Below are 12,164 nucleotides of genomic sequence, written 5' to 3'. Positions count from 1 at the left end.
ACTTTATTTTTTAAATTTAGAGTACCCAATTCATTTTTGCCAATTAAGGGGCAATTTAGCGTGGTCAATCCACCTAGCTTGCACATTTTTGGGTTGTGGGGGGCGAAACCCACGCAAACACGGGGAGAATGTGCAAACTCCACAGAGCCAGGATCGAACCTAGGACCTCGGCAGTGTGAGGCCGCAGTGCTAACTCACTGCGCCACCCATGCTGCCCTTACATTGAACAACTTAACCCTATAGTCATTATCTTTTCGGTAACAGGTGGTCATTGAAAAATCATTTTTACTTTCTTAATGTTTATAATGATTTGTTACAGATCAGTGTTACAGCCAATTAGTCAACAACCTGTGCGCAAGAGACGACAAATTCAGTTTTAATTCTTAAATATCAATTCCACATTGATTTTTTTCTCATAATAAAGACTCTTAAGTTATAATCCATTGAAATAAAATTATTGAGTGAAACTGCTTCGGAGCTTGATAAATTTGAGCTCTGCACACTAAAGACCATCTAAATGACAGACAGAGCTAAAGTGAAAGCATATCTCATGTATTTGCAAAATAAACCCAATTGCTGTAATTGGAGTAAATTCTAATACATACTTCGTAGTGTAATTATACAGATTATTTAAATACGGAAACAAACTATTCCTAGTTAATTGGACACGGAGAACAAATGCAAATGACTACTGAATATAGGATGTTTGGAGTACTTACGGCTGGCAGAGTTTCACCAGATCTTGATCAGTGGTGCCTGGTGGCAGTCCTCTGATATAAAGGTTTGTTTTACTGAGTTGCTCCCATCCTGTATTATTGCTGCTGTTGGTGAGGGGACTTGGTGGGGCCATTGGATGGGAGGTAGGTGCACAGGGCTGCTGTTAAAAAAAAAAAGAGCATAGACTGTATTCAACCTTATTCCAAGATTGTTTAGTAAACTTAAATAGGCAGACAAATATGTTCAACATAGAATCTCAATAGCTGATTATCAATAATTATTATGAAACAATGCTGCAGCATGAATGACAAAATATTAAAAACATAGTTCCTATGGTCTATAGTCATGGCTGCTAAAACTGGAAACACGTATTGGAAATAGTAGCATAAATAAATATTTCCAAATTTATATGATTACAAACACTTTGAACTGAATTCATACAAATTATGATATTTGTTTAATTACTCCTAGTATCCAATGGTGTCAATCTAATTACCAAAACAAAAATGGCAGTGTGCCATTCTTCTGGAAAATATGAACAGCTGCGTTTACTGCCAAAGCAATGCATACATAGTTCGACTGTTTTACTCAGTTACGTCATTGAGAGGGATCGTGTATGCTGTGGCCATGACCAAAGATGACGCTGTTTAAATCATCACAGCTGGGCAGCCGAGTGTCACAGTGAGTGGTTAATTAAAATGTCTTCCTCATTGGCTTGCTGTGCTCAAACTAGGCACACTTTCACAGTTTCAAATTCAAACCAACATTCAGGTCACCAGAAAGCTGCAAAGATGTTTTTCTTTCTCCGTATCAGTCGAAGTTTTTCAAAGTTCCACCCTTTAAAGAGCCAAAGCACCTAACACACGAGGGAAAAAATACTGTGGAAATATGGCTTTATTCCAATGAGTTGCAAGTGTAGTTTGCAGAAAAAATGGCAATAAGGGAAACTCAGGACAGAAGTCTGCCTATGTGTTGAGTGATACTGGCAGGCTGGGCACAGTGGGGTGATGTCACTGGACTTCCACACATGTACAGACCGCCATTTTGCTTTGGCAGGAAACCAGTGAATATGAATACGATGCTAATTTCTCTGAGCAGATCTGCTGTCATTACCTACTCCTGGCAAAATTCACAGCCCCGTTCAACTGATATGCTCAAATGTCTTGTCCTGCACTTCCTCCGAGTCTGTGCAGTGGGAATGAGGGAAGGCTACTGGAAGGACAACATTATCCCAGTTGGTCTCATCAATCTAAATAATTGGTCTGATCTAGTTTCACTATAAGCAAGACAACCAGCATCATTCCATAACTTGGCAAGAATACCAAAAGAATATATTGGAACATTTTGAAAAGGAAATGTGCAAGGGCATATTGGGGATGAACCTTGAAGGTGGAAATAAGGTCAACTAGTAGTGTGCATCGAGTGCACATTTCTCCCTGGCCCCTCAGGCTTCTTCTTGTATGGATTCTCTTGTCAATTCGATGGATGAGTGTTCAGTACAAAAAAGGTTTGCAGTCGAGTTTGATGCCATCTCATGTGTGAAGTCTCAATTTCCATAACCAATTGCAAATACTGCATTATGTTGGGAGGGATGGATGCGTGGAGGCATTGACTCTGCACTGTGTTTTATGGTGAAACAAATGAATCACACTGATCATCTTTTCAGGGCACCCATACCTGCATGGAATCTTCCACAGGCCTTCCGGCAAACTGAGTCAAAAGCTTTCGGTCAGGTCAGTAAGCAACTTAGAGAGGTCCTTATTCTGTTCACGGGACTTTTGACATGTTCCAATCATCATGTCTACCATTCCCCGTCCTGCACAGAAGCTATAAAACACGTAGGTCAATCAGATGAGTGCCAATCAATTAAGAATGGCTCGTGAGAACATTTTTGCTGTTGAAGTAAGTATTACTCCATGATTATTGTCACAAATGAACTTGCTCCCTCTCCATTTGTAGAGATAAGTTACGGAGGCACAGCGTGCTGGTTCCACATTATGCAGAAGAGACCTGTGAGTTTCCCAACTGTGTTAGCCCCTCCAATTTGAATACTTCAGCTGGGATGCCATCAGCTCCCAGTGACTTCAGGCCTTTGGGACTTACACTCAAGAAGAATTGAGAATAAACTCTTCCAGAGTGTGGAAGTGACTCAATGGCATCAGTACACACTGTGCGGATCGTTGATTTAGGATATTGCTTAGTGCTCTGTCAAATGAGAGAAAATCTCATGTTTATTTTTTAGGAGCATATTGCCATTTGCTGAGAGGTTGGTGTCACACCTTTGGTTTTGTGACAAAGGCTGATTGCAGAACTCATGCAGAGCCTATTTTTATCAGCTACTGCTTGAAGCTCATCAGCCCGGTTTCCTCAGCATCGGTTCTTCATCAGGATGTGTCTTGTGCAATCTTGCATTCCTTGCTGGTGATTTCTTGTCAGATATGCAGGATCAGTGAGCGTCAGGCAAACGTCTAGACAAAGTGCATATGTCTTGCTTGTTGAACCAGCCTTGGTGCTTTCACTTAATGAATCCTAGGACCTCAGATGCCATGCTGTAAGAAACTTCCTTCAACTTTTTCCAAGAATCTTCAATAGCAATATTGTCCTCTGGGATATCAGCAATTCCTGTGGCTAGTTTGTGTTCCTGTTCCCATTTCTTGTCATAGCTTTAAAAAGTTATATAAAGCTTCCTTTATGGCTTGGCTTTATTCTGAAGTGCCTTAGATTTTATCTTCAAAAGACACAATGCTCCTGACAAGCCAATGGTTAGATTAGCATTCTACAACTTGAAAGGTGTGGGTAGAGTGTTCAAACCAGTTATACAACAAAAGTCCAACATGAGCCAGTGTTGTTTGCTTACTGGAAGTCTGTTTCCGTGAGAGTTAGATCAAACTCTCTACGCTTAGAAAAGGAGCAGGCCATTGGAGTTTGCTCTAGCAAAACCATGGTATCTAAGAACAAAGAAAAGTACAGCACAGGAACAGGCCCTTCAGCCCTCCAAGCCTGCACCGACCATGCTGCCTTCTAAACTAAAATCTTCTCCACTTCCAGGGTCTGTATCCCTCTATTCCCATCCTATTCATCTATTTGTCAAGATGCCCCTTAAATGTCACTATCGTCCCTGCTTCCACCACCTCCTCCGGCAGCGAGTTCCAGGCACCCACTACCCTCCGTGTAAAAAAAACTTGCCTCGTACATCTCCTCTTAACCTTGCCCCTCGCACCTTAAACCTATGCGCCCTAGTAATTGACCCCTCTACCCTGGGAAAAAGTTTCTGACTATCCATTCTGTCAATGCTCCACATAATTTTGTAGACCTCTATCAGGTCGTCCCTCAACCTCCTTCGTTCCAGTGAGAACAAACCAAGTTTATTCAACCGCTCCTCATAGTTAATGCCCTCCATACCAGGCAACATCTTGGTAAATCGCTTCTGCACACACTCTAAAGCCTCCACATCCTTCTGGTAGTGTGGTGACCAGAATTGAACACTATACTCCAAGTGTGTCCAAACTAAGGTTCTATACAGCTGCAACATGACTTGCCAATTCTTATACTCAATGCCCCAGCCAATGAAGGCAAGCATGCCGTATGCCTTCTTGACAACCTTCTCCACCTGTGTTGCCCCTTTCAGTGACCTGTGGACCTGTACACCTAGATCTCTCGGACTGTCAATACTCTTGAGGGTTCTACCATTCACTGTATATTCCCTACCTGTATTAGATGTAATGCATTACATCACATTTGTCTGGATTAAACTCCATCTATTATCTTTCCGCCCAAGTCTCCAAACAATCTAAATCCTGCTGTATCCCCTGACAGTCTTCATCGCTATCCGCAATTCCACTAACCTTTTGTGTCATCCGCAAACTTACTAATCAGACCAGTTACATTTTCCTCCAAATCATTTATATATACTACGAAGAGCAAAGGTCCCAGCACTGATCCCTGTGGAACACCACTAGTTACAGCCCTTCAATCAGAAAAGCACCCTTCCATTGCTACTCTCAGCCTTCTATGACCTAGCCAGTTCTGTATCCACCTTGCCAGCTCACCTCTGATCCCATTTGACTTCACCTTTTGTACCAGTCTGCCATGAGGGACCTTGTCAAAGGTCTTACTGTAGTCCATATGGACAACATCTACTGCCCTACCTGCATCAATCATCTTTGTGACATCCTCGAAAAATTCTAACAAGTTAGTGAGACACGACCTCCCTTTCACAAAACCGTGCTGCCTCTCGCTAATATGTCCATGTGCTTCCAAATGCGAGCATCCTTATACTCCTCGCCATGACTTACACAGTGTGTGCCCACTCGGGGACTGGAATCACTAAGAATAATGAGTTTGCACTGGTGGGGAGGCATTCTAAATATCTTGTTGACGTCATCATAGAATGCTTCTTTGGCCTCATCTGTTACCTATCATTGTTGGAGCACAGGCACTAATATGTACTAGTGCTGGTTACTGGCAAAACTTCAACAACAAAACATTGCTGATCCCTGTAGGAACGGACTTAAGCTTACATGCCATAAGACATAGGAGCAGAATTGGGCCACTCGTCCCATCGAGTCTGCTCCACCATTCAATCATGGCTGATATTTTTCTCATCCCCATTCTCCTGTCTTCTCCCCATAACCCCTGATCCCCTTATTAATCAAGAACCTACCTATCTTTGTCTTAAAGACACACGGTGATTTGGCCTCCACAGCCTTTTGTGGCAAAGAGCTCCACAGATTCACCACCCTCTTGCTGAAGAAATTCCTCCTCATCTCTGTTTTAAAGGATTGTCCCTTTAGTCTGAGATGGTATCGTCTGGTTCTAGTTTTTCCTCCAAGTGGAAACATCTTCTCCACGTCCACTCTATCCAGGCCCCGCAGTATCCTGTAAGTTTCAATAAGATCCCACTCATCCTTCTGAACTCCAACGAGTACAGACCCAGAGTCCTCAACCGTTCCTCATACAACAAGCTCTTCATTCCATGGATCATTCTTGTGAACCCCCTCTGGACCGTTGCCAAGTCCACCACAAACTTCCTTCGATACGGGTCCTAAAACTGCTCACAATACTCCAAATGGAGTCTGACCAGACCCTTATATAGCCTCAGAAGTACACCCCTGGTCTTGTATTGTAGCCCCCTTGACATGAATGCTAACATTGCATTTGCCTTCTTAACTGCCGACTGAACCTGCACGTTTACCTGAAGAGAATCGTGAACAAGGGCTCCCAGGTGCCTTTGTGCTTCTGATTTCCTAAGCCTCTCCCCATTTAGAAAATAGTCTATGCATTAATTCCTCTTTCCAAAGTGCATAAACTTACACTTTTCAACATTGTATTTTATTTGCCACTTCATTGCCCACTCTCCTAGCTTGTCCAGGTCCTTCTGCAGCCCGCCTACTTCCTCAATACTACCTGTCCCTCTACAGATCTTTGCATCATCTGCAAACTTAGCAACAGTGCCTTCAGTACCTTCTTCCAGATCATTTATGTATATTGTGAAAATTTGTGGTCTCAGCACAGACCCCTGAGGCACACCACTAGTCACCGGCTGCTATCCTGAAAAAGACCCCTTTATCCCCACTCTCTGCCTTCTGCCACTCAGCCAATCCTCTATCCATGCCTGGATCTTACCCTTAACACCATGGGCTCTTAACCTATTTAACAGTCTCCTATGCGGCCCCTTGTCAAAGGCCTTCTGGAAATCTAAATAAATCACGTCCACTGGTTCTCCTTTGTCTAACTTCCTTGTTACCTCCTCAATGAACTCTCACCAGATTTGTCAGGCATGACCTCCCTTTGACAAAGCCGTGCTGACTCAGTCCTATTTTACCATGCACTTCCAAGTACTCCGCGATCTCGTCTTCAATAACGGACTCTAAAATCTTACCAATGATCGAAGTCAGGCTAACCGGCCTATAATTTCTCATCCTCTGCCTCCCTCCCTTCTTAAACAGTGGTGTTACATTAGCCCCTTTCCAGTCCTCTGGGACCCTTCCTGCCTCCAGTGATTCCTGAAAGATTACCACCAATACCTCCACAATCTCCTCAATATCTCTTTTAGGACCCTGGGATGTAGTCAATCCTGTCCAGGTGACATATCCACCTTCAGACCTTTCAGTTTCCCCAGAACCTTTTCCTTAGTGATGGCCACTGCAGTCACCTCTGCACCGATTCACCTGGAGCTCCGGCATCCCACTGGTGTCTTCCACCATGAAGACTGATGCAAAGTAACTATTCAGTTCATCTGCTATTTCTTTGTTTCCTATTATTACTTCCCCAGCCATGTTTCCCAGTGGTCCAATGTCTATTTTTGCATCTTACCTTTTATATATTGAAATAAATTCTTCTATCATCTTTTATATTACTAGCTAGCTTGCACTCATATTTCATCTTCTCATAGAATTTACAGTGCAGAAGGAGGCCATTCAGCCCATCGAGTCTGTACCGGCTCTTTGAAAGAGCACCCTACCCAAGCCCACACCTCCACCCTATCCTCATAACACAGTAACCCTACCCAACACAAAGGGAAATTTTGGACACTAAGGGCAATTTATCATGGCCAATCCACCTAACCTGCACATCTTTGGACTGTGGGAGGAAACCGGAGCACCCAGAGGAAACCCACGCACACGCGGGGAGAACGTGCAGACACTGCACAGTGACCAAAGCCGGGTATCGAACCTGGGACCCGGGAGCTGTGAAGCAATTGTGCTAACCACTATGCTACCGTGCTGCCCTTATTGCTTTTTCAGTTGTCCTCTGCTCCTTTTAAAGGATTCCCAATCATCTGGCTTCCCACTAATGCTCGCCACTTTGTATGCTTTTTCTTTTGCTTTTATGCTGTCCTTGACTTCCCTCGTCAACCATGGATGCCTTGTCCTGCCCTTAGCATGTTTCCTCCTCCTTGGGATGAACAACAAAGAACAAAGAAATGTACAGCACAGGAACAGGCCCTTTGGCCCTCCAAGCCCGTGCCGACCATGCTGCCCGACTAAACTACAATCTTCTACACTTCCTGGGTCCGTATCCTTCTATTCCCATCCTATTCATATATTTGTCAAGATGCCCCTTAAATGTCCCTATCGTCCCTGCTTCCACTGCCTCCTCCGGTAGCGAGTTCCAGGCACCCACTACCCTCTGCGTAAAAAACTTGCCTCGTACATCTACTCTAAACCTTGCCCCTCTCACCTTAAACCTATGCCCCCTAGTAATTGACCACTCTACCCTGGGGAAAAGCCTCTGACTATCCACTCTGTCTATGCCCCTCATAATTTTGTATACCTCTATCAGGTCTCCCCTCAACCTCCTTCGTTCCAGTGAGAACAAACCGAGTTTATTCAACCGCTCCTCATAGCTAATGCCCTCCATACCAGGCAACATTCTGGTAAATCTCTTCTGCACCCTCTCTAAAGCCTCCACATCCTTCTGGTAGTGTGGCAACCAGAATTGAACACTATACTCCAAGTGTGGCCTAACGAAGGTTCTATACAGCTGCAACATGACTTGCCAATTCTTATACTCAATGCCCCGGCCAATGAAGGCAAGCATGCCGTGTGCCTTCTTGACTACCTTCTCCACCTGTGTTGCCCCTTTCAATGACCTGTGGACCTGTACTCCTAGATCTCTTTGACTTTCAATACTCTTGAGGGTTCTACCATTCAGTGTATATTCCCTACCTGCATTAGACCTTCCAAAATGCATTACCTCACATTTGTCCGGATTAAACTACATCTGCCATCTCTCCGCCCAAGTCTCCAGACAATCTAAATCCTGCTATATCCTCCGACAGTCCTCATCGCTATCCGCAATTCCACCAACCTTTGTGTCGTCTGCAAACTTACTAATCAGACCAGTTACATTTTCCTCCAAATCATTTATATATACTACAAAGAGCAAAGGTCCCAGCACTGATCCCTGTGGAACACCACTGGTCACAGCCCTCCAATTAGAAAAGCATCCCTCCATTGCTACTCTCTGCCTTCTATGGCCTAGCCAGTTCTGTATCCACCTTACCAGCTCACCCCTGATCCCGTGTGACTTCACCTTTTGTACTAGTCTACCATGAGGGACCTTGTCAAAGGCCTTACTGAAGTCCATATAGACAACATCTACTGCCCTACCTGCATCAATCATCTTAGTGACCACCTCGAAAAACTCTATCAAGTTAGTGAGACACGACCTCCCCTTCACAAAACCGTGCTGCCTCTCACTAATACGTCCATTTCCTTCCAAATGGGAGTAGATCCTGTCTTGAAGAATTCTCTCCAGTAATTTCCCTACCACTGAAGTAAGGCTCACCGGCCTGTAGTTCCCGGGATTATCCTTGCTACCCTTCTTAAACAGAGGAACAACATTGGCTATTCTCCAGTCCTCCGGGACATCCCCTGAAGACAGCGAGGATCCAAAGATTTCGGTCAAGGCCTCAACAATTTCCTCTCCAGCCTCCTTCAGTATTCTGGGGTAGATCCCATCAGGCCCTGGGGACTTATCTACCTTAATATTTTTTAAGACACCCAACACCTCGTCTTTTTGGATCACAATGTGACCCAGGCTATCTACACCCCCTTCTCCAGACTCAACATCTACCAATTCCTTCTCTTTGGTGAATACTGATGCAAAGTATTCATTTAGTACCTCGCCCATTTCCTCTGGCTCCACACATAGATTCCCTTGCCTATCCTTCAGTGGGCCAACCCTTTCCCTGGCTACCCTCTTGCTTTTTATGTACGTGTAAAAAGCCTTGGGATTTTCCTTAACCCTATTTGCCAATGACTTTTCATGACCCCGTCTAGCCCTCCTGACTCCTTGCTTAAGTTCCTTCCTACTTTCCTTATATTCCACGCAGGCTTCGTCTGTTCCCAGCCTTTTAGCCCTGACAAATGCCTCCTTTTTCTTTTTGACGAGGCCTACAATATCACTCGTCATCCAAGGTTCCTGAAAATGGCCGTATTTATCTTTCTTCCTCACAGGAACATGCCGGTCCTGTATTCCTTTCAACTGCCACTTGAAAGCCTCCCACATGTCAGATGTTGATTTGCCCTCAAACATCCGCCCCCAATCTATGTTCTTCAGTTCCCGCCTAATATTGTTATAATTAGCCTTCCCCCAATTTAGCACATTCATCCTAGGACCACTCTTATCCTTGTCCACCAGTACTTTAAAACTTACTGAATTGTGGTCACTGTTACCGAAATGCTCCCCTACTGAAACAGCTACCACCTGGCCGAACTCATTCCCCAATACCAGGTCCAGTACCGCCCCTTCCCTAGTTGGACTGTCTACATATTGTTTTAAGAAGCCCTCCTGGATGCTCCTTACAAACTCCGCCCCGTCTAAGCCTCTGGCACTAAGTGAGTCCCAGTCAATATTGGGGAAGTTGAAGTCTCCCATTACCACAACCCTGTTGTTTTTACTCTTTTCCAAAATCTGTCTACCTATCTGCTCCTCTATCTCCCGCTGGCTGTTGGGAGGCCTGTAGTATACCCCCAACATTGTGACTGCACCCTTCTTATTCCTGATCTCTACCCATATAGCCTCACTGCCCTCTGAGGTGTCCTCTCGCAGTACAGCTGTGATATTCTCCCGAACAAGTAGCGCAACTCCACCTCCCCTTTTACATCCCCCTCTATCCCGCCTGAAACATCTAAATCCTGGAACGTTTAGCTGCCAATCCTGCCCTTCCCTCAACCAGGTCTCTGTAATGGCAACAACATCATAGTTCCAAGTACTAATTTCCCTGCCTTCCCCTGGTGAGTTCTCCCAGTGAGACAGAGAAGACAGCCAGGAGTGAGGCAGCAAAGAGTGAGTTTGGGAATTTGAATCGAGGTGGGAATTCAAAGCTGGGTGGGGAGGAAGTGCATTTTGTGACTGGTAAGTAGTTTTTCTGTTTTTCTGTTTCTTTTCATTGGTATATTTATTTATTTTTTTCTTCATTGTTTATTTATTTATTTAAATTTTTTCTGGGGAAATTGAAATTGTTGAAGTTAACCAAAGGTTTAAGACATGGCAGGAGATCTCAGACCCATGTCATGCTCCTCGTGTGCGATGTGGGAGCTCAGGGACACGTCCACTGTCCCTGGCTCCTTCACGTGCATGAAGTGTGTCCAGTTGCAGCTCCTGTTAGACCGCTTGACGGCTCTGGAGCTGCGGATGGATTCACTTTGGAGCGTCCGCGATGCTGAGGACGTCGTGGATAGCACGTTTAGCGAGTTGGTCACACCGCAAGGGAAAGGTACTGAGGGAGATAGTAAATGGGTGACCAAAAGACAGAGCAAGAGTAGGAAGGCAGTGCAGGTGTCCTCTGCGGTCATCTCCCTGCAAAACAGATATACCGCTTTGGATACTGTTGTGGGAGATGGCTCACCAGGGGAAGGCAGCAGCAGCCAGGTTCATGGCACCGTGGCTGGCTCTGCTGCGCAGCTGGGCAGGAAGAAGAATGGCAGGGCTATAGTGATAGGGGACTCAATTGTAAGGGGAATAGACAGGCGGTTCTGCGGACGCAATCGAGACTCCAGGATGGTATGTTGCCTCCCTGGTGCAAGGGTCAAGGATGTCTTGGAGCGGCTGCAGGACATTCTGGGGGGGGGGGGGGGGGTGAACAGCCAGCTGTCGTGGTGCACATAGGCACCAACGATATAGGTAAAAAACGGGACGAGGTCCTACAAGCTGAATTTAGGGAGCTAGGAGTTAAACTAAAAAGTAGGACCTCAAAGGTAGTAATCTCAGGATTGCTACCAGTGCCACGAGCTAGTCAGAGTAGGAATGTCAGGATCGAGAGGATGAATACGTGGCTCGAGAGATGGTGCAAGAGGGAGGGATTCAAATTCCTGGGACATTGGAACCGATTCTGGGGGAGGTGGGACCAGTACAAACCGGACGGTCTGCACCTGGGCAGGACTGGAACCAATGTCCTAGTGTTTGCTAGAGCTGTTGGGGAGAGTTTAAACTAATGTGGCAGGGGGATGGGAACCAATGCAGGAAGTTGGAAGGTAGTAAAACAGGGACAGAAATAAAAGGCAGTAAGGGGGAAAGTGTAAGGCAGAGAAGCCATAGTCAAAAATCAAAAAGGGCGACAGTACAAGGTACAGTGACTGAGGGGAGCTCAGTGAATAGGACCAGGAATACTAAAAGAAATAAAACGGGAAGTGAAAACATTAATGGTAAGCGACGCAGCAGGTTGTTACAGGAAGATATGGGTTCGACGACAAGGAAAATTAGGAGAAAGGTTAAGAGGAAATATAACTTAGGAGAGGTTACTGATCGAGGTGTTAAGATTAAGAACAGAGGTAAAAAAGCCAACATAAGTGTACTTTACCTGAATGCTCGTAGTATTCGGAATAAGGTAAATGAGTTGATGGCGCAAATCATCGTGAATGACTATGATTTAGTGGCCATTACTGAAACATGGTTAAAGGATGGTCACGACTGGGAGTTAAATATCCGAGGGTATCAAA

General features: G+C 45.0%; 1 protein-coding gene across 9 annotated transcripts in view; it reads right to left on the bottom strand.

The window, feature by feature from the left end:
• The window catches only part of LOC140389850 (RNA-binding motif, single-stranded-interacting protein 1-like), a 433,449-nt gene that overhangs the window by 280,913 nt on the left and 140,372 nt on the right, over window positions 1–12,164 (bottom strand). For 7 of the 9 annotated variants that reach the window (XM_072474452.1, XM_072474427.1, XM_072474477.1 and 4 more), the window contains exon 2: window positions 720–877. In XM_072474452.1, coding sequence (XP_072330553.1) covers window positions 720–877 — 158 coding nt within the window. The remainder of the gene's footprint in view (window positions 1–719; window positions 878–12,164) is intronic. The other 2 variants (XM_072474444.1, XM_072474469.1) reach the window with 1 other exon arrangement.

The sequence above is a fragment of the Scyliorhinus torazame genome, chromosome 2, assembly GCF_047496885.1.
Source record: "Scyliorhinus torazame isolate Kashiwa2021f chromosome 2, sScyTor2.1, whole genome shotgun sequence".
NCBI lineage: Eukaryota > Metazoa > Chordata > Chondrichthyes > Carcharhiniformes > Scyliorhinidae > Scyliorhinus > Scyliorhinus torazame.
Note: the sequence above shows the minus strand (reverse complement) of the source record. Positions and strands in the feature narration are given on the sequence as shown.